At 47.2% G+C, this 21,517-nt stretch overlaps 1 protein-coding gene across 1 annotated transcript in view; it reads right to left on the reverse strand.

The window, feature by feature from the left end:
* Positions 1-21,517, reverse strand: part of DOCK2 (dedicator of cytokinesis 2) — a 408,621-nt gene that overhangs the window by 55,885 nt on the left and 331,219 nt on the right. The window contains exons 31-33 of the mRNA XM_032626471.1: positions 16,354-16,454; positions 16,203-16,261; positions 5,344-5,492 (exon numbers count right to left, since the gene is read on the reverse strand). Coding sequence (XP_032482362.1) covers positions 5,344-5,492; positions 16,203-16,261; positions 16,354-16,454 — 309 coding nt within the window. The remainder of the gene's footprint in view (positions 1-5,343; positions 5,493-16,202; positions 16,262-16,353; positions 16,455-21,517) is intronic.

Below are 21,517 nucleotides of genomic sequence, written 5' to 3' on the forward strand. Positions count from 1 at the left end.
AGCTCTAGGAGTCCAGACCTCCTGCTGCAGCAGAATGACATCACATGGGCCTCACATTTGCATCATGCCTTCCCTGCACTGTCTCCTCTGCCTCTCTTGACTGCTTTAGAACCTCTTGGCTATTTTCATCATCTTGTTTGCCTAGAACATTTCTTTGATAGGAGCCGGGCCCCTCCGAAGTGTGAAATTTAGGGGTCAAGAGCTCTTCCTCAGCTACCTTCAAAGGTAAAGTGCTGGGCTTCCCTGGTGGCTCAGTGGTTGAGAATCTGCCTGCCAACGCAGGGGACATGGGTTCGAGCCCTGGTCTGGGAAGATCCCACATGCAGCGGAGCAGCTGGCCCCATGAGCCACAATTACTGAGCCTGCGTGTCTGGAGCCTGTGCTCCGCAACAAGAGAGGACGCGATAGTGAGAGGCCCACGCACCGCGATGAGGAGTGGCCCCCACTTGCCGCAACTAGAGAAAGCCCTCGCACAGAAACGAAGACCCAACACAGTCAAATATAAATAAATAAAAATTTTTTTTAAAAAGGCAAAATTCCTTAAAAAAAAAAAAAAGGTAAAGTGCTGACTATGACACGGGAGGGGGCAGAGATAGTGTGACAGGCCAGGATGGCAGAGAGATAACAAAGATGAAACTGGCACCAGTAAGTCAGCCTGTGGTCTCCTTTGTTAACTAAATGCTGGTTGTCCTGGGGTGGGTGGAAGCCGACATGGGAGGAAGCTGGAGGAGATAGTGTCATGTGAGGAGGGATGCCGATGCAAGTTGGTGCAGCTTCCTAATTTTCTTTGAGTTATCTCATCTCTTCCTGTTTCATTTCATCACCCATGGAGCTTGAGTTTGGGAACCTATGATGGTATTATAATACACATTTTATGGATGAAAAACTGAGACTGAGAAAGGTTAAATAACCTACCCAAATTTATTCAGCTCATAAGCAGCAAGTCTATCTGACTCCAAAGCACAGTGTCCAGAAGACAGTAGGTGCTCAGTACATATTTACTGAATTGATTTGCACTTTTCCACATTATGTTCTAAGCCATTTGAATCACCAATCCACTCCATGCCAACACTCAGTCTCAGTGGAATCTGCCAAACTGATATCTTTGTCCATTAATTCATTCAACAAGCAATTATTGAGTTCCTGCTGTGTTCCAGGCACTGTTTTAAGTGCTGCTGTTAAATGCTATTATCTCTTCCTTCTCTGAGAAAGGGATTCTCTCTGGATCTCCTGCCTGCTGAGAGCTGAGACCCTCCTGCTGATTAGTACCTAATCCTGTTCTACAATCTGCCTCATAGGTAACCCCCCTACTTCCTCTCTACATCCCAGGACCTCCATTCCTTCCCACCAACATCATCTAGAAAGCCCACAGTCCCTCCCTCCACAAAGACTTGGCCAGCAAGACAGCTGGTCTACCCAGCCTCCTATGGGGTTACTCAGGCAGTGGTCAGCCACCCTCATTATCCTACATTATAAAAACATTTACTGGAATGTTCCTCTCTGTACCAAGGCAGTGGTGGGATGGAGGTCTAAATGCCTCCATTCATACTGAGAACGTTGACATGGTTCACGTCACATTCACATCAGGCACTTGACAGGTGCTGGGAGTTCAGGCCTGAGGGAACCGCTTTGGCCCTCAAAGAGGAGCTCACAGTCTTGTGATGGAGGCAGACCTATGAGCAGGTTGTCATGCTATGGGGCGCAGGTGACATGCCTGAGCTCCACGCAGGTAGGACTAGATGCATTTCACTTTAACTGGGGCATGGCCACGCCAGCCACAGCGTGGCCAACTCAAGGCCCCTCTTGCTGTCCACAGCCCCACCACGGGAATCATGGAGTGTACCAGGGACATGAAATCCAGTCCCAGTGAAAGACAGAGATGGTCTGGGGTGAAGTGATGTACTCCTGAGGGGTAACGGCTGTCAGTCAAATGCATCGGGCATTTAATTGGGGCTAGAGGGGGAGGGAGGGAAATCTGGCGATGAGGTTGCATAAGAAACTTATAGCAGAGAGACTGCCCTGGAGCTTCCTTCTCCCCGCCCCAGCCACTCAGAGTCGACCCTCTTCCTGTCCCAGTTCTGTCCATGCTCGTCCTGCTGGAACAAATCGTGGTCTCTTGTATCCAGATGCTCTACTGCCCCGAGAAGCAGGAAAGGCTTTCCCAGAATGTGAGGCCTCAGCCGAAGGAGGACTAGGATTCTTCAGGTGAAGAAATCAAAGGAAGAGCCCAGCAAAGGGATGACAGCAAAGGAACTACAAGACATTGGGTATCAGGCCAGAGGGCCCGGTGTGAGCCAGGAGCAAAGGCCCTGCTAAGTTCTCCTGTGAGCTCTGCTATTTCCATTAAAACCCACATTTTAGAAAGGGAACCCTGTCGTCTTCTGGGCATGTGGTTCTTCCCTTATCTCATCGTTTGGCATCGTGCACTAATACCAGCTTGCACACGAGGCCTGCTGGGTCTCAAACCCCAGTTCTGCGGTTCATTCTGGATCTGGCCATCAGGGCAGCTTGGGGCTCATGGGGGCCATGCTTCCTCCCTTTCCTGGGGACACCGTCCATGGCTGCTTACTCCGAACCAAGCGGTAACACCTGGGTCTGCTCATCCCACAACTGGGCTCCCACCAAGCATGCAGCTTGCGTTCACGTGGGAAGCTGCCGCATTAGTCAGCCTGACTGTCCCATCCCTTTTGATAAGGTAGCAATGAAGAGAAGCAACTGGGGAAGGAGCTGACGATGAACACATGCCTGGAGCGAGGAGCCCGGGGATGACCCCATTCATGGGGAATAGGTGGGTGCATGCCACAGGGATGCCTCAATAAGGGAATCCATTAGGGCAGGAAAATCACACAACAGGCAAGCCTCGGAAGACATGAGGCCACCAAACACAACTGTCAGGTTGTAATCCAGAAAGGACCTGGGTGCGCTTCTCCTTCGGACATTGTATACCATCAGTACTGGGAGTGTATCTTTTGCACACCTGCTCCCAGGACATCTTCTGAGCCAGCTGGTGCCCATACCATTGCGGGAAGTGCTGGCCTGAGGGGAAGCACGATGCCCTTCATCCCATGTACTGTGCCCTTCACAGGTTCCCAAGCTTCACAGACTTTTCCTCCCCCTTAAAAGGCAGCAGATTCCAGACAACCATCAAACACTCGATCCAGGGCTGCGGCTTCTACTCCCCCACCCCAGCTGGTTGGATATGGTGTCTTTCTCCATCTGAACTCCTCACCTGATTTCTTTACAGGCTCCTTGCAGGGGGGCAGCTGGTCACCAGCCTTCCTGGGACTAGAGAGCTCCCACCAGTCCCTGGGCGGGGAGCACACCCGCACACCCTCTCACACTGAGATCATCACAGCTAACTAGTCTCTTTCCTCTTAGAACCACCTTTTCCAAAGTGATTGGCACATCCAATAGATGTTTCTTCAAGAAATAAATTTGAGAAATTCAACAGGTCTGTTTACTGTGGAACAACTCAGTGCCTTGGCTACTGAGTTAGTGTGTACTGGAAGTCTCCAACAGGGGTTATGGCACGCAGGGGCTTCCCAAGGTATTTAACCTCGAAACCCTCTTCCATAGAGCATCTGGTGGGGTTAGAGCTCCACGGAACATTTTTTGAGAAGGCACTGCTCGAAAGGATGCCACTCGTTCTTTCATTCAGCCAGCACTTACTGCGATGAGGCCAGTGGCTGGACGGTGCGGTGGGCACAGCCTGGGCTTGAGATTGTAGTGATCTGTGTGTTGCAACCTCTGCTCTGCCTCTTTCTTGATGTGTGACTTCACCTCTCTAAGCCTCAGCACTTCCATCTTAAAATTGGGTGGTAATGCTGCCTACCTCACAGGGTTGTAATAAAACGTTCATCCCATGAACTACTGTACGGAAGTTAGTTACAGTGCTTGACACAGAGTAAACGCCCGGTTAATGGCAGTCATTGTCACCATCATCATTGTCACTTTTATGACATGAAGATGAGGAAGATGCAGAAATGAGTTTAGTGCAAGGCAGTGTATAATAAGGATACCTCAGACAGCTGGAGTGACATAGGAATAGAGGGCAAAGATCTCTTAAAGGATGAGCGTTGGAGTGGGCTTTGCAGGATTGGTAGGAGTGTAGACGATGTTGGCAGGAAGGACTGTGAATGTGGCAGAGAACCCGAGGAAGAGGAAACATGAAGGAGGATGCTCACCAAGGCAACGCAATTCAGGTGAGCTGGTGGGGGTGGGGGGTGGGGGTTGCCTGGAGAACAGGTGAGGGGGAGGAAGGAGTTGGAGGAAGTGGCTGGAACATTTGATGGAAGGCCAGAGCAAGGAGGGCCTGGAATGCAGGAGACAGGGTTTGGGCTTTATTTGGTGAGGATTAGAGAACCAGTGAACAATGGGAGGGTAAGGTCTGCAAGGATTTTAAGGAAAAGCACTTTGGAATCTGCTGCCTTTTAGAAGGCACTTAGGTACCTGTTTTAAGGAAAACCGCTTGGCGGCCAGACGTGGTATAGAATGAGAGGCAGAAATGCGGCAAGGCCGGAGAGAGGGCACGGAGCCCAGTTAGGCGGAGCACCAGGTGAGAAGGGGGCTGAGCGGACAGGAGGGCGAGACCTGGAGGTACCGCTAAGGCAAACTTGGCAGGACTTAGACACACCTTCCTAAACTGGGAGTGACGACTGAATGTTGCCAGGAACCTGTATGGAAACCTGTGCTCATTCCACTGGCAGAAGCATCTGGAGTGACTGGGCCCAGAAAATGGTCCTTATCCTTCCAGTTTGACGGGATTTTCAATGCTTGGTCAGTGGCCCTCGCGTTTGACACAGGTGGCTCACTCCCTACATGCTGGGGAAAGCCTCCCATTCCATCCCCGCGGCAGATCTGCGGGGCCTCCCTACGTATGGGCCTTGGGCTCTACTTGCTGTCAACCCTGACGCATGGCCAAGTCTGACACTTGGCGGGGTAGGCTCTCTCTCAGCTATTCAGATCTTCCGAGTCATCCCAGAAGCAGAAGTGCTGGACAGAGGTGGGTGTCCCGTTGGGGCAGGTGGGAGGGAGGGGGCCTTTGGACACACCTTGAGGGGGCTCTTCGGTACAGAAATAGAATCCTTACTATTTCCTGTTGAGAAAGGGTCCACGCTGATACACAGCAAGAAAGTGCATTTTAATCTCGGCCTCGGGCAGGAAAGTGTGATAGAATACTGACCAAATCCGATCTGCCAGCTCATTCAGGGTACAAGAATAAAAGTCCCCAGCCTACCGCCAAGCCTCTGAATGAAGTCCAGGCAGACGGAACAAGGATATCATTATGGAAAAATGGGCTGAGGATTAGGGATGCTGGCATGAGTTTCCAGCCTCATTTTTTACCTTTTTGAAATCCCCACTCCTTTGATATTCACAGAGCATCATGTCGAAGAAGATTGGGATGGTGGCTTTCCGGAGCTCAGCCTCAGGGATAAGTGTCATCTCTAATATAGGTCCCACCATGCCTGGGATGAAGCAGATTTTGTTCTGGCCTGAAAGAGAAGAGGGACATGGACCCATGAGACAGTTTTCATGATGCACAGGTTCTCAGACCATGCCTGGGGAAAGAAAAAAAGGGAGGCAAAATTGTAAAAGCAATAGTTAACACTGATACAGTTGTTTACCGGGATCCAGGCACCATTTTGGACACTTTACGTACATCCACTCTTGTAAGAGACGTGTGCATCTTCCAAAACAAGCTCTGTTGTTAAGGATAATAAACCCAGGCGTGTGGAAAGCACGTCGCTGTTTATAAGGGTTTTCACCTGCATCATCTCCTTTGCAAATAGGGCCCTGACGGAATATGCTAGTGATGGCAAATCAGAGGGATACTTGAAATTATGTCTGTCTGCAACACAAGCCGTGTTTCTGAGATTTGGAAAACATGCTTTTACCAACTGTTTCATGAAAACAAGAAAAGCAAACTTTGCTGCCAAGAACCTGCTATAAAAGTATGGTCAGTGTAATAGCGGGAGTTAAAACATCGCTTACGGTCAGATAAACTACAAGTTCTTGTTTCTTCAGCCTCATTTCAAGACATTCCTGCGTCCCCTCCCCTGGCTCTTGGCATTCTTGCCACACTGGCCTGGTTCCACTGTCACAAGCTCACCTTGTTTCCTCACTGCCAGACCCGTGCACACACGGCTCCTTTGTTGGTAATATTTTCCCCTGCCTTTTCCCCAACATCTGCCCATTACCACCTGGCTTCTCATGGATGGATAGGCTGAGAAAAGCCCTACTGCATGCCCACCCCACTGCCAGCTACGTCAGATACTGCACTGGTTGGTGGTCTGTCTTCTTAGTCAACTTGGCAATGATGGCTTCATTTGATAAATGTCTGCCTCCCCCACAGAGAGCTTTGTGGGAGTAGAGATCATGTCTGTTCTTATTGTTGTATCTGCAGCACTGAGCATAGAACACATTAGATCCTCAGTAAATGTCTGCTGAATGAGGAAATAAATTTGTCTAGCTCCTACACTCACTGGCTATGTGACTTGGATATGTGTCTTATAAAAATGCAATCACAATGCCCACCTGTTGAGAAGACCATGTGAAAATATGTCTGTGTATACTTAGCCCAGAGCCCGGGAGAATCAGCACCGAGAGGGAGGGGTAGTGTGGCCCAGTGGTTAAGGGCACTGATTCTGGATGTAGATTGCCTGAATTATGTAAATGGATTCTGCCATCAACTAGCTATGTGATGTTGGGCAAGTTGACGCCTTGAGGCCTCCGTGTCCTCCTCTGTAACGGGAGAGAATAACAGCATTTATTTCATAGGGTTGTTGTGAAGAATAAATGAATTATTATTTATCAAGCACCCTGGACGGTGCTTGGCACGTGGCACACTTCAAATAGCGTTAGCTATTGCTGCTGTCACGTTTGGCCAAAACGAACCGTGAAGGGCAGCCTTGTTGAGCAGGACGGATCAGACTCCTCAGAATACACACATTAGATGTGGCAGTGGAGGGGAAAAGAGAGGGGCACTTAAGAGTTGCGGGGATTTCCTAGGCAGCATGGGCAAGGCTATCCCAGCAACCCTATCACTGAGCTGACACCCAGGTGTTTCATCAGCAGCCGCGTCTTTCTTTTCCTGAGTTTCAGAACCTAAGAAGCCCATCCTGGTTTTCCCCATTGTCAGGATGCACACTGGTGGTCTCCGCCTCGGGGAGAGAGCTCCTGGGGTGCAGAAACTCAGGCGGTACGGCGCACAGCCTGGCGCCGCGGCTTTCGAATAAAGCTGAGAAAAGGAGCCAGCGGGAAGGCGGCAAGAAAATGAATTTTAATTCAGCCTAAATGAGGCTTAAGGTTGGAGTGAGTATTTCCCCAGAATTCGGATAAAAAAGGCATCATCCTCGGAATATCTTCGGCTAGTGAGAATGAAATGATGACGGCTGGCAGAGAGCTGAGTGAGACATAAAGACACTTAACCAGGATATCAGCTTCATTATAGGATGTATTTGGATTGTCCTTCACATTGATCCAAACAGAAAAAAAGGGGGAAAAAAAAACGAGCTTTCCTGAAGGTTTATAGTAACTGCTAATCTAGGTTTCTGATTTAGTCCTTCAAGATCCTTTAAACCCTCAGTGGAGTTTTAAAATTCAAAGTCGACTGCAATAATAAGTAGAGGGTAAATGAGAAACTGTCAGATAAGCCACATGGAATGGAGAAATTGCTTATACAACAAAGGCCTTTAGAATACTGGAGGGCATTGGGTCTGATAAGGATATATTTAAGATGGTTTAAAATAAAGAGCGGACATGCCATAGACCAGGGACTTCTTAGACACTTTGGACCTGCATTCAGTGGAAGAGATGTTTGGAAGAATAGGGAAAGAGGAGAGAAAGAGATGCTGCTCCCTAAAGGCAGTGTGATTTCAACGGCACTTACAATGCTCCAGAAAGAAAGTTTATTCATTTACATCAAAAATGGAATTTCAGCGCATTGGATTTTGTGTTCAAGTAATCTGAATGTGTGCCTTTATAATCATAGATGCCCACACATGCACACAAACACAGAGAACGCATTTGTGGCTAAGTGAATGCAAACTCATTTGGGGAAAAAAAAAAAAAAATTCCTCATTCGAGGGACACGTCTGCTGCTGTTTTCAAAAAAAGGGAAGGAAGGGAATGGGCGAGAGGGTCTTTTTCACATAATGGAAGCTGACTCTCACTGGGAACAGATACAAAGTGCCTATAAGCCAGCAGGATAAATCCAAATGCCGAGTTACACAGGCTTCAGGAAAGGATCTGGTGGTAATGAGAGCACAGGGAAGAGCTTAGGTGTGCGGGTGGAAAGCAGTCCCCTGTGCTCTCCGGCCTCAGTTTCCAGTCTGTGCGATGGCCTTGTCTATAACACCTCTCAGGAAGAGACCGTGAGATTGCAGGCCAAGGGTTTGAGGGCACTAAGAAGGCGACCTGGCAAAAAAGAAACAAAGAAAGAAAAAAGGAAGAAGGAAGGGAGGAGACAATCCCATGAACCAGGCTGAGAATGAAAGGTGGGCAAGTCGCTCACCTCAGGGGGCTGACAGGGCACCAGGGGCACTCGAGCTGAGAGCGTGAGGCCCTGCCAGGGCTGGCACAGACCCTGAAATGAATGGGATGAGGGCAAGTTACCACCCCCTGGATTTCAGCGTCCCGCAAGCCTCTTGGGGACTCTGAAATAAAGCCGGGCTGCTCAGGAAAGACCACTCATTCACTTCAAAAGAGGAAGAAAGAACACAGATCTCTGCTCCACCTTCCCAGGCTTGGAAAATCTCCCTCCCAGCACTGCTCTAAGACAGGCGGTTGTTTCTCTCCTCGTTACCCAGAACGTGCCCGGCCCCGGCTTCCCTCCGGGCCCTGTAGAATCTCTGAGCCTGATAACCTGGGTCAAGTCCCCCTACTGCCGCTCCAGGCCGTGTGGCTTTGTGCCTGTCACTTAATGTCCCTGAGCCTCTGTTACCTCATCTGTTAAATGGAGATAATAATCATAATCCCTGTCTGGAAGAATTGTTGAGAAGCTTAAAACAAAGGGCTTTGTACGTCCCCTTGCAACCATAATTAAATAGCTCTGCAATTAGTTTGTACGGGGTCTGGCTCATTAGAAAGGCTCAGGAAGTGTCGGTGCTGATTTTGATGACGCTGAGCAGTACAAGCTCAGCCTAGGGTGGGTTCTGGAAAAAGCAACGTGAGAACACCGGGTCCGACCTCATGGAGCCCCCTGGGGCTTTTCATGGAACTTCTCAGTCCAGTCAGTTTGTTTGTTCACCTCTAGAGTAAAGCGCTGGCATGGGAGGAAGGTCGGATTGGACGTATCTTATCTCCCATGGCTGACATTCACCACCCTCTAAACCCTTCTCTATCCTATCGAAACATGTTCTTATCTGTTCTCAAAGATGTTTGAAAAGCCCCAGTCTGATTATGTTGGTCCACAGCTTACAGTCCTTCCATGGGTCCCATTGCTTTGCAGGCCCATTTGGCCCGATGCTCCGTCTCCATACCCCAGCCTCCCTCCACTGGCTTGCCTCCTGTTCCTCCGGTTCGCCCTGCTTCCCCCTCCTCAGGCCTGCACACTGCGCCCTTCTGCCCACCATGCTCTTCCCTCCCTCTCCCTGACCCCATCACCACCCTGAATCCTATCACCACCGCCTCCACAAGTAAATCTTACTCGTTCTCTATCCAGTATGGAAGCTACTTGGCTACATGTGTCTTTGAGCACTTGAAATAAGGCTACTCCGAGCTGAGATGTGCTGTAAGTGTGAAAAAAACCCACTAGATTTCCAAGAAAAGAGTTCTGGAAAACAAACCAAAAAGAGGTAACATATCTCAGTAATGTTTTATATTGGTTACATGTTGAAATGATAACACTTTGGAATATGGGGTTCAATAAAACATATTGTTAACACGAATTCCACTGCTTTTTAAATACTTAAAAAAAAAATTTGGACACTAGAGAATTTGAATTTAGACAGGTGGCTCACATGCTAGTTCCTTAGGACAGCACTGCTTTGGAGCTCAGGGTTCTCCCCGTTCCTCAAGTCCCCCTCAGCTCACTCACTAGGCAGGAGCTCTTTACACACTCTCTGGACGCCCCCAGCTTCTGCTCTACAGCTACGTCCCCTTGCAACCATAATTAAATAGCTCTGCAATTAGTTTGTTACTATTCAGTGCAAAGTCCCTGAGGTTGGGGGCTATGTCTCTAACTACAACTGTTTTCAGTTGTAGCCTCAGCTACAGGCATAGTGCCTGGCACTTACAGGGTACTTGTCTTCATTTTCTGTCGCTGCTATTATAAATCACCACAGACGGTGGCTTAATGCAGCACAGATTAATCTTATGCTTCTGGAGGTCAGAAGTCTGAAATGGGTTTCGCTGGGCTAAGAACTCAGGGCTGAGTTCTTTCTGGAGGGTCTAAGGAGGAAATTGTTTCCCTCCCTTCTCCAGCTTCTAGAGGTCGCCCACATTCCCTGGTTCATGGCCCCTTCCTCCATCTTCAAGCCAATGGTGTTGCTTTTTCTAATCTTTCTCCGACTCCCCTGCCTCCTTTCCTGACTTATAAGGACACTGTAATTGCACTGGGTCCATGTGGATATTCCAGGATACTCTTACCATCTTCAAGATCCTTAATTACACCTAAAAAGTCTACTTTGCCATGTAAGGTCACTTATACACAGGTTCTGGGGGTTAGGACTTGGACATTTCTGGGAAGCTATTATTCTGCCTATCACAGTGCTCAATATTTGTTGTTAAATGAATCAATGAATGGGTGGATGGATGGATGCCTTTCTAATCCCATTTCCTATTTCTTCCCAGCAGCTTCTGCCCAACCCTAAGAAGCCAAGCTTGCTTAGGCTGGTTGCTCTCCTGGAATAGTTGCCCCTCCCCCGTTCCCCTCTGTTTCAGTTCTGACCACCCTGGGGTCTAATTCAAGAGCCATTTACTCAAAAGAGCCATCCTCCTCCTCCTGTTTGCCTGAACTCCTGAGTCTCCACCACACATTTCACATTAAAGAACACGCTCTTACTTTGTTCTTTAAACTCTTAGTTTGCTCTACTCTCAGAGCTGGATGGTAGGCTCTTCCAGGCAGGGCAGGGACTGTGCCTTATACTTTCCCAACTCTCCCGCCCTTCCCTGGAGCTTAGCACCAAGCTGGGCACCCCACAGATGCTTAAAAAGTAACGGTGCAGTTGCTCTCACAGCTCTGCCGGGAGTGACCTCCCCACGTGTGAGGCCATGATGCCAGCCGCTGGAATTTGTCTCACTTTCCCATGAAGACTGTTAACACAGCAGACCGGCATTAACCCAAGTGAACGTGGGATGGTTAAGTACAGTTATTTTGGCAAAACGTGCGTTGCTTCACTCTAAGCAGAAATCAAATGTTAAGATGCTACGTTATCAGGAAAAGTACATTATATTTGGCATCATCCCAGGATTCAAAGACTCAAATGGCATTAACCCTTTAGTGGCTGGGTCCTAGTACCAACATATGGTCCTTCTCTCCACAAAGACCTCCCTGCATGTACCCTGTCTCACAAAAGCACGCTCACGCTCTCTCACACACACACACACACAGATGTCTAGACTTTTCCCTGAATAATCTTCCAGCCTGAGATTATCTTTGCAATTAGCTATCTTATAATCACAGGGTTGCTCAAATCTCTCCTGATGAGGAAAAGATGATGATACTGACGATCATGGTGATGATGCCCTGACTGCACTGGGCATTAAAACAAAGTTTAAAACTTCACATGCATTATGATTTACTTATTATCAGCAGTCTTTGAAAAACGCAGTTGGCTATTTCATACTCTTGGAAAGTAATCTGCATGTTCTGAAACAAATTATTAGTAAGAACATTGGACTTGAGGTCAAGAGTCTGGCTCTTCTGCCTCAGCTGAGTCACTGATTTGTTGTTGACCTTGGGAATGTCCTTGTGCCTCTCTGGGCCTCAGTGACCTCACCTGTAAAATCAAGGCATTGAATTAGATGATGTATGTATCAGATAGGGATGTAGCAGAAATCTGATCACCACGGCTAAACTGAATAAGTTCTGCTTTAGTTTTCTTCCTTAACAAGAAGCCAGAGATGGTCAGTCCAGAGCTGCTCCTCCATCCTTAGGGTGTGACTCTTGTCTTCATGGCTTCAAGTTGGCTACCACACCTCCAGGCATCTTACTGTTTCCCAGAAAGGAAGAGGGGGAAAGACTATGGGCAAAAAATGTGTTGTGCTCATTGAATTTGTCCCCCTTCCTTTTACTTTAATTGGGAAAAAAATGTTTTCCTGAAGCCCCAGGAAGTTTATTTCTTCTGATTCTCACTGGCTAGAGTGGGGTCACATGGCCATCACCTGCTATAAGTCATTGTTAACTGAGCAAATTGTGACCATGAAAAAAAAAAAATCAGGGATCACTTAGCCAGGAAGAAGGATGGAATGGCTGTTGTGTGGGCACTCAGCCTCGTCTGCCACAGATGGCTTCTAAGTTTCACTCTGTCTTGGATATTCCACGAATTGCACTTTAAAACCCATCATTACCCAAGGCAGTGTTCTCACTACACTGGGCCCTCATGTACACAGTGCTTAGTCCTGGGGTGGATTAGCAGATCAACCTCATTAGCACGTTAGAGAAAGTGTGCTAATGACATCATCTGGCAGAACACCGAGTAGGGTGGGGATGGGGAACCATCCATTCACTCTGCCTCCCCTTATCCCTGAAGGAGATAGGCAAAGAGAGGGCAGCCATGTAACTAATTAGCAGCAGGAAAACCCCTTCAGGCTGATATACCTTCCTCTTCCTTGGAGCCTCCGCCATCCTTGCCAGCAGCATCCTTTACTTTTTGTTTTCTGCTGTGGACATCTGTGCCTTTGTTTGACCTCTCATAACTCCATGAACGTTTTACTTTGGGAAATTCTGCCTCCCTTGATGGATGTAGGCTTGGTGGGGGCTTTGATGGAGAGGTCATCCAAGGAAGGCCAATAGAATGGTGTCCCCTGGAGACTGGACCTTTAGCAGAGTGATGCTGGGATGGAACATTCTGAAGGCAATGTCACACCACCTGTCGTGGATCCTTGAGTGTCTCTGGCCCTACCCTTCGTAGCCCATTTCCCCTTCCCCTTCCCATAAGTACCTTCCCTGATTAAGGCAGCCACAGTCAGCATCTCTTTCTTGCAACCCCCAAACCCTAACAAGTATATCTTTTAATTACATTAATTCATCCTACAGGTACTTGAATACATCAAGAAGTTTGTGATGCTTCTGGACAAACACTCGTGCCAGGGTACTTGTCCTGAATCTAACTCTAACCCACTCCAGGATCTCGTACACACCTCTTTGTCTCTCTGTGCCTTAGTTTCCTCATTGGTAAAATGGTGGGTTGGACCAGACCTGTAGCTTCAAACTATTCTCTGAAGTACTTCAGGATTTCTCCCCAGAAAATCCACAGGGGTCTACATGGGAGCTCAGGAGAGGCCCATTATAATGGGCTCTGGGCCCCCCACTCGACTTCAATTAGAATAGCTTGGCTTTCATCCAATTTCTGTGTTGAGCAGGATATTTTTTTTAATTGGTCCTCAGCTAAAAATAAACGTTTGAAAAATGCTGGACAATATGATCTCTAAAGGGCCCTTCCAGTTCTGATGTTCTGTGATTCTAAGCAGGTGGAATATTTGGTAACATCTTTTCATTCATCAGCATAATTGGGAACACAGGAACGCCTGCCAAAACATAATCTATATCTAAATAAAATCTTCTGTGTGCAAAACAACGGCAATGAAGGACATTCAGAAAAGAGCAGGCTGTGTGGAAGAACTAGAAACAAACAAAGCACAGATCCCTGCTTTGCAATTCTGGCAAAGCTTGATATGTAGATCTGGGAAAGGAAGCCCACCACGGCTTTACCTCCTCTTTGCTGTTGTAAAGCAAAGAATGCAAACTCATATGCAAACCGAATCTGGGCCCCATGTTTCACTGGACACATTCAATGTTTTAAAAACTTTCAATTAGTTATCACCAATATTCATAAATTGGAAAATGCATTTAAAAATTATGTTTCCTGGCTTCTTTTGAAAAAACGGAAGATGTGACAATGTCGGCCTTGCATTGTAAAAGGACGGCGGTCAACCAGAGCAGGACAGCAACTGTCCCTTTCAGCTGGGGCACATCTGCTTCACTCTGCTGCAGGCCCACCTACTCCTTCCTATAATCCTGACCCCTGAGGCCAGACGCTGGCTACCAGGTCGGCCTTCACTTGCACTATGCTTTTTTGTTTTTCCCTATTGCAGGGTAATGGTGAAGGAAACGTAAAGTATTTCTTACATCCCTGTCATTATCCAAAGTGGAAAAACAAAAGATAGAGTGAGAAAGGTATGCTGTTCTAGAAAAACAGGGCAGAGATGGTATTTATTTATGATAGTGGCTTACAAATGGGGGTAATTCTGTATACACACACACACACACACACACACACACACACACACACGACATTTGGCAATGTCTAGAGACTTTTTTTGGTTAACCCAACTAAGGAGGATCTGGTGGGTAGGCATCTGGTGGCTAGAGGTCAGGGATGCTACTACGTATCCTACAATACATAGGGCAGCCACCACAACAAAGAATTATCCAACCCCAAATGTTGACAGCACCCTGCTTTATGGATTTCTGTGGGTTTAACATACATCAGTCCCTTCACTCTTTTACATTACCTGCCTGGGCACTGCCCGGGCCCTGCCCTTCAGGCCTTAGTGACACAGGCCTGGCTTTGATGACTACTGAGCTAGAACAGGAAAATTAGGCTCCCTCCTGATGGCACGAGGGTGAAAATAATGATAAAAACTCTGACATGGGTGTGGCCTCCATGGCCTCACTCTCCCAGTATTTGTTCTCACGACCCTCATAAGCACCCTGGGAGAAGATGCTGTTTCCCCAGGTTAGGCCCAGTGTCACTCAGTCCCCTGGCTTTGGGCCTCATAGCATGTAAATGACGGGGCAAGGCCCCAGGCAGAGATGTAGAGTCTGTTCTGGGCCTGGTTCCCCAGCTCTCACTTTGATTTTGTGAGCCAGTCCACAACCCTCCTGTTACCAGTATGTGCTCTTGGCCTGAGTTGAGTTGCTGCCAGCAGACACAAAACCCAGGCTGATATCCACTGTGCTTTCCCCACAACGAACGGGCCTTGCTGGAAAGGGTGAGGAACGGCTGTCCAGGAAATCAGATGGGAACTGAAAGACACTAAGATGTCTGGGGAGGCGAGAAGCAAAGTCAGGGGAGGTGATATAGGTTGAATCTAAGAGATGGGCACAGCACCGCAAGTGCTCGACTGAAGAGGGCCCACATCCAGGCCCAGGGCAGAGCGATTCGGCAGCAGGGTCAAGGAGGGCGCACAAAGCTCGGAGGTGAACATGGTTCATTACTTGTTACTATTTATTCATCCATCCATCCACCCGTTCATCCTTTCCGCACCTATTTATGGAGCAGGATTCAGGCCTTGGGCGAGGTATGTGGCCCCCAGCCTCGTGGAATCAAAACCAAGCTCTGGGATTTGCCACTGTTTCATCTCAAGCAAGTTGCTTCCCTCTCTGAGTTTCCTGATCAGTAAAAGGAGCAGGTAATGTTTCCATCTTGCAGGAGGTGATATGAAGACTAGATAAAGAGCTCCTTAGCCCTGGTCTGACTCAGACCCTCCCTAAATGCCTGGCAGACTCCATCTCCCCTTCTTTCCTCCCACAGATGCCACGCAGCTCACACAGGATTCCTGCAGCTCACCGAAGCAGGGACAGCTTCTGGGGTCACGTTTCAGCTCAAACATACCGCAAAAGACCTTCGTCTTCCATGGAAACAATTCTCCCCCATGCAGTTGGAGGGTCTTTTGTAGATCACTACATCACATAGGAAGCAGGATGCAGAACGGCCACCAGTCAGCAGAAAGCACGCGTGTGACGTGTACTCCCACAGCAGTCGTGCTCTTTCTCCTTCTTGTAAAGTCCAGTTTGAGTTCTTAACCCCTCAGGGGCATCAAGGAGAAGCAGATACACAGCTGTTTTGGGGGGTGGGATTTGGGGGATGGGTACCCTCTCTCATCAGGCACTTATTAAGGACCCGGGGTGCGTACAGCGATAGACTATTATTTCAAGCTCCCACTGCTGAAGCCCCCATGGCCCTCTAACGGATGGTCTTCAAGAAGGAGCCTGGCCTGTGCAGATGGTGTCTGTCTGGTTGTGTGTGCCTACTCACCAAGTTTGTACCACATATCACGGATGGAGAAGCCAATTAGCCGTCTCATGTCCCCGTACCTAGGAGGAACAAAAAATGTCTGCTTCAGTCACCACCTCAGAGATTCTCATGAACCCCTACCCCGCTTTCAAGAGATCCAAATGCAACCTACTTATTCAGGATTTTGTTGTATTTGGCGTGTGAGAACTGCTCCAGCTGCAGAGAATCCTGAGTGATAAAAGCCACCGCCAGATGAAAATAGTTGTTCCACAGCTGTAAATGAAAGAGTGGAGAACAGTCACGGAGAGGGTCTGAAGTGGGAAAGCATATTAAACGCTGGGTAATGTGAATAATTTATGAAGATGGCAGAAGACCGAGGCAGAACCAGTTTAATTCTGTGCGCTGCAATTTTCTAACTGGCACTGACTCTGAAATTAACATCCCGGCCAGAGCGAGGATAACTGATGGATTTCTCTAGGTGCCGACCACATCCTCTCTCTGACAACAGGATTTGGGCAAGGAGGAAGATTTTAGGGCTGCTTTTTCATTGTTGTTGTTTTGCTTCATTTTGTTTTTTTGAAAGACAAGTCGCCCCAGCTGGGTGCCCTGGTGAGCTGGTTCTCTGCCCTAGAAGTAGAGGGTGATGAGGGATTAAGTATTTCAGAGCCTCTCAGCCTCTACGGAAGTCCTCCCTAATTCACCCGACAGCTCAGAGGACCAGCCTGCAACCTATTCCATCTTAGAATATGTTGCCTTTTCCTTCTCTTTAGTTCAATGGTTCTGAAGTGTGGCTCTGGCCAGCAGCACCAGCAGCACGTGGGAGCTCATTAGAAATGCAAATTCTCTGGACCCACCCCTGACCTACTGAATCGGACCCCAGAAATCCGTGTGTTCACAAGTACTCTGGGTGATTGCAATGCTAATTTGAGTTCAAGAACCACTGAGGGCCAAGTTTACAGGTAAGCTTGTCATAACCGTCACATGTACATGATCTCTTGGTGCTAAATGAAGAGACTAATACTAGAACCCACTCCACGGCTCATGGTGAAAGAGATCAGGTAAAGTGTGCAGCGCAGGGCAAGGGCTCCAAAGATTAGCAGCAGTGACAGTGATATTGACACAGGCTACAGAACCGAGATGGAGACCCAAACCAAGGTATTGTTGAGCCTCAGTGAACCCATCTGCAAAAGGGGTACCTGTGTATCCACTGCAGAGGGCTATGGTAAAGATGATGTGTTTAAAGGGCATGAATCTCAGTAAGAGCTCCAAAGCACTGGTTTGCCCTATTATTCTTTTCATTATTGTAGTGACTCCTTTGGTACCAAAGCAAATTGTTCAACCTGGTGCCTTCAGGGCTCAGGGGCAATTATTACGAGATGCCATGGTCCTGCAAGGAGCAGGTGGGGGGCAGCTTTGCTGGACAAAGCCCACACACTTCCAGCCTCCTCTAAACATTGACTAGCAAGGGGAGGGTTAACACCAGCTGGGGAAATCACCTGCCAGTGAGACCTTCATCCTTCACTCAAAGATGTTCATCGGAAGTTTCAGATGGCCAAGACTAAATGAAAGGCAGCTCTACCCTTGATAAAGCCCCTACTGCTGCCCAGAGTATTACTTTCATTTGGGCTTGTGGTTCCAGTTTCAGAAAGGAGCAAAACAAGCCCTTCATTTTACCATGGGCCAGGCACTTTCCCACACATCCTTCCTTTGATCTCTCAAAACTTGGTAGCCATTATTAGGCCCATTTCACAGTTGAGGAGACTGAGGCTTAGAGGGCTTAAGTATTTTGCCTAAGGTCACACAGCTTGTTAAACATACAGCAGAGCTGCGATTTAAACCCAAGCCTTCTGATTGACGTTCAAGTCTCTTTCTACACGCTGTGATCAGTCTTTAGCTGAGGATGCATTAACACGTATTTATTGAACATCTTCAATGGGCCAGGCATTGTCATCACGTGGGGATAGGGCAATGGTTATACAGACAGCAGTCCCTGCCCTTGTGCAGCTCATACTCTGTTGAGGAAATGAGCTTTCCTTCTTTTACTTGAAACTTTATCTCCCAGAGTCCAAAAAGACCAAGTCTCTCCAGGGGTGCAGTGAAGTGACCTCCTGGCTTGTGGCCCCCATAAAGTCAACTCTGCACACAGAACCCGGAAGGATCATATCGTATCACTCCCTTCCTCAAGGTCCTCCAAAAACTGCCCATTACCCTGAGAATCAGATCTCAGGCTCCTCTGTTTCCGTAGTAACCTCGCTTATCCAAACACAGTAAAGGTCAGGGTGTCTCTCAGCCACTCTGACTGTCCTTCCTCCTGGCGTCTCTCAGCCACTCTGACTGTCCTTCCTCCTGACGTCCCCATGACTTGCAGGTTCTGAAAATGTACTGTTTTGGTCTGCGTAAGCCCAGAGCTCGCACCTCCTCCCGTCTAAGACCAGGATATGGAACCACAAGCCAAGGAACGGGAAAACTTGGTCATAGGACATGGAATGGGTTATTTCTAGGGTGAAAAATTCCTGAATTTAGGGGATTTCATAAGAATAATCAGCTTACCACAGGAAATAGGTATGTGACAAAGTAAGTTGAATTGGTATCACTTTTGAGAATAATTCCAGAAATCCCCCTCTCCCAACCATGTTTGAGAATACCTAGACACTGTCAAATCTAATTAAGCTTCTTGCTAGCCTCTATTCTACCTGACTTGGTCCTTCAAAAAGGTTTTCTGTCACACATTCCTGATTTTCTTTTTTAAAGTTGAGATATAATTCACATATCATAACATTAGCTTTTTAAAGTATATCATTCAGTGGGTTTGAGTATACTCACAAGGTTCTACTACCTAATTTTAGAACATTTTCATTGTCCCAAAAAGAAACCATCCACCCATTAGCAGTCACTTCCATTCTTCCTTCCTCCTCAGCCCCTGGCAACCACAAAGCTACTTCTGTCTCTGTGGTTTTGACATTTCATAGAAATGGAATCAGAAAATATGTGACCTTTCTTTAGTGTCTGGCTCCTTTCACTAAGCATGACGTTTTCAAGGTTCATCCACGTTGTCACAGGTGTCAGTACTTCATTTCTGTTTATTGCTGAATACTATTCTGGGTATAAATATATATGGATGTACCACATTCTGTTTATCCCTGATGGACATTTGGTTTGCTTCTGCCTTTTGGCGATTACGGATAACGTTGCTATGAACATCTACATATGAGTTTTTGTGTGGATGTATGTTTTCAGTTCTCTTGGGTATATACTTAGGAGTGCACCTGATTTTCTTTTGACTTCTCTCCTTGAAGATCTTCGTGGACCATGAGACCATAGATCCAGTGCTGCTTCTTCCTAGTGGATCAGAAATGCTGCCCCTAAGTGTCTCACCCACAGCCCCTGCCCAGTCCTGCCCATGAGGCTCTGTGGGTCCAACTTTGGAACTGAGGGAAGGCCGTCATGGTCAGTGGCTCTGTGCAGTGCCTGAGAGCTGAGCAGTGGCCACAACTAGACACGGCTGGGCACTCATGATACTTCTTGCCTGAACCTTCCTTGACTCTTGCTCCTGAAGAATCAGAACCAAATGAACTAACCTGGCTTTTCAGGCAATTTCCAGTGTTATCTCCCTCAGCAAACTGCCTGGGGAGGGGGGAGGGGCTGATCTGCTCAGACTCACAGATAGAACACAAGCGTCTTGGCCTCCGTGGCTTTGCTCACAGTGGTTCCCACACCTGCAGCATCTAACTTCCATCCTTTCATCAAAGCCCAGTTCGAGACCCACTTCCTTCATGAGGCCTTCCCAGAAGGCAGAGCACATCAGGTCCGCTCAGCCCTTCCGGATTTGAGGAGCACTTAGTAGGTGCAACCACAGACATGGGTCCATCGTTCCGCACCTGACCTTGTGCTCCACTCACTTCCCGTGACAGGATCCTCCAGTGGTTAAGAGCACATGCATCAGTGTCTCACAGACTAGGGAATGGATACCAGTCTCTCTCTTACTAGCTGAGCTGTCTTTGGCTAGCTACTTGACCTTTCTGAGCCTCATTTTCCTTACTTGTAAAATGGAAAAAATAATGGTAACTACCATAAAGGATTGTTGTAAGTACTGGTCGTAGAGCATTTGTAAGCCCTGTCTTTTCCGATTGTAAGTTCCACCAGTACCAAGGGTTCTGGCTTCTACTTATTTGTATCCCTAATGCTAAATTCAGTACGATGGCTTGAATACAGTTGTACTCCAGAAAATGTTTATTTATTGATCACCATTTTGTTAGAGAGATTCTCCAGTTGTTTCAAAAGATCCCAGATTTTTCTTTCCTCCCTGGCCCAAGCTGCCTGGTGGCATTTTATTAACAGCCCAGCCTGGATGGCTCAGAGAAGCCACAGAATCTTTGGCAAAACACACAGGTTCCTTTTCCCCGGGGAAGAAGTAAGGTGATTTCTGATTGGGAATTTCATATTTTGAAATCGTAGGACAAAAGAAGGTTAAAGCTGGAATAAATTTAAGGGTCATCTGGTCCAAATCTATTACTTCGCAGATGTAAACAGTGAGATCCGGATAAATTAAACAACCACCCAGTCATACCGCTAGTGGGTGTAATTAGAATTCAGCTATTTTTAATTAACTCTCAAAAAATTATAAATGTAATATACACACAGTGAAAGAAATTACATGATTGAAAAGATTAAATAATCAAAAGTTATTTTCCATCCTACCTTGGACCCTCGTCTAATTCCCCAGAAGAAAATGTTGCTAACAATTTCCTGGATATCCTTCCAAAAATTTTTGTGTATAAACAAACATATGTATAGACATCTTTTCTTAATAGTCTGCTATACTTTGCTTTTTTCTCTCATCAATATTTCTTGCAGATGTTTCCACATTAGCATATACAGATCTGCTTCATTCTCTTTTACTGCTGCATGGTCTTCTGCTCTAAGAATGTACTTTAATTGTAACCAATTTCCTATTTATAGACATTTAGCTTGACTCCAACTTTTTTCTTCTTTAGCATTGGTGCTGTAATCAACATCCTTGTTTATATATCTTTATGCATGAGAGACTGTTATGTAGTATACATTCCTAGACGTGGAACTGCTAAGGCACAGGGTCTATGCAGATATTGTTATTGTTTGTGTTGTCTTTGTTGTTTGTTTTCATAGATACCGTCAGGTCACCTTCCAGAATTCCAATCCAATTACAGGCTCCACTGTCATGGGCAAGTTACCCTACCTCTCTGAGACTTTAGATAGTATCTAAAGGGGGTACTTATAAGGACAAAATGAGGAAATTGCTACCTAGTAAACTCCTACTCAGTCTTTTGATCTCAGTTCAAAAATCACTTCCAGGGGAA

Source organism: Phocoena sinus, chromosome 3 (genome assembly GCF_008692025.1).
Source record: "Phocoena sinus isolate mPhoSin1 chromosome 3, mPhoSin1.pri, whole genome shotgun sequence".
Taxonomy (NCBI): Eukaryota; Metazoa; Chordata; class Mammalia; order Artiodactyla; family Phocoenidae; genus Phocoena; species Phocoena sinus.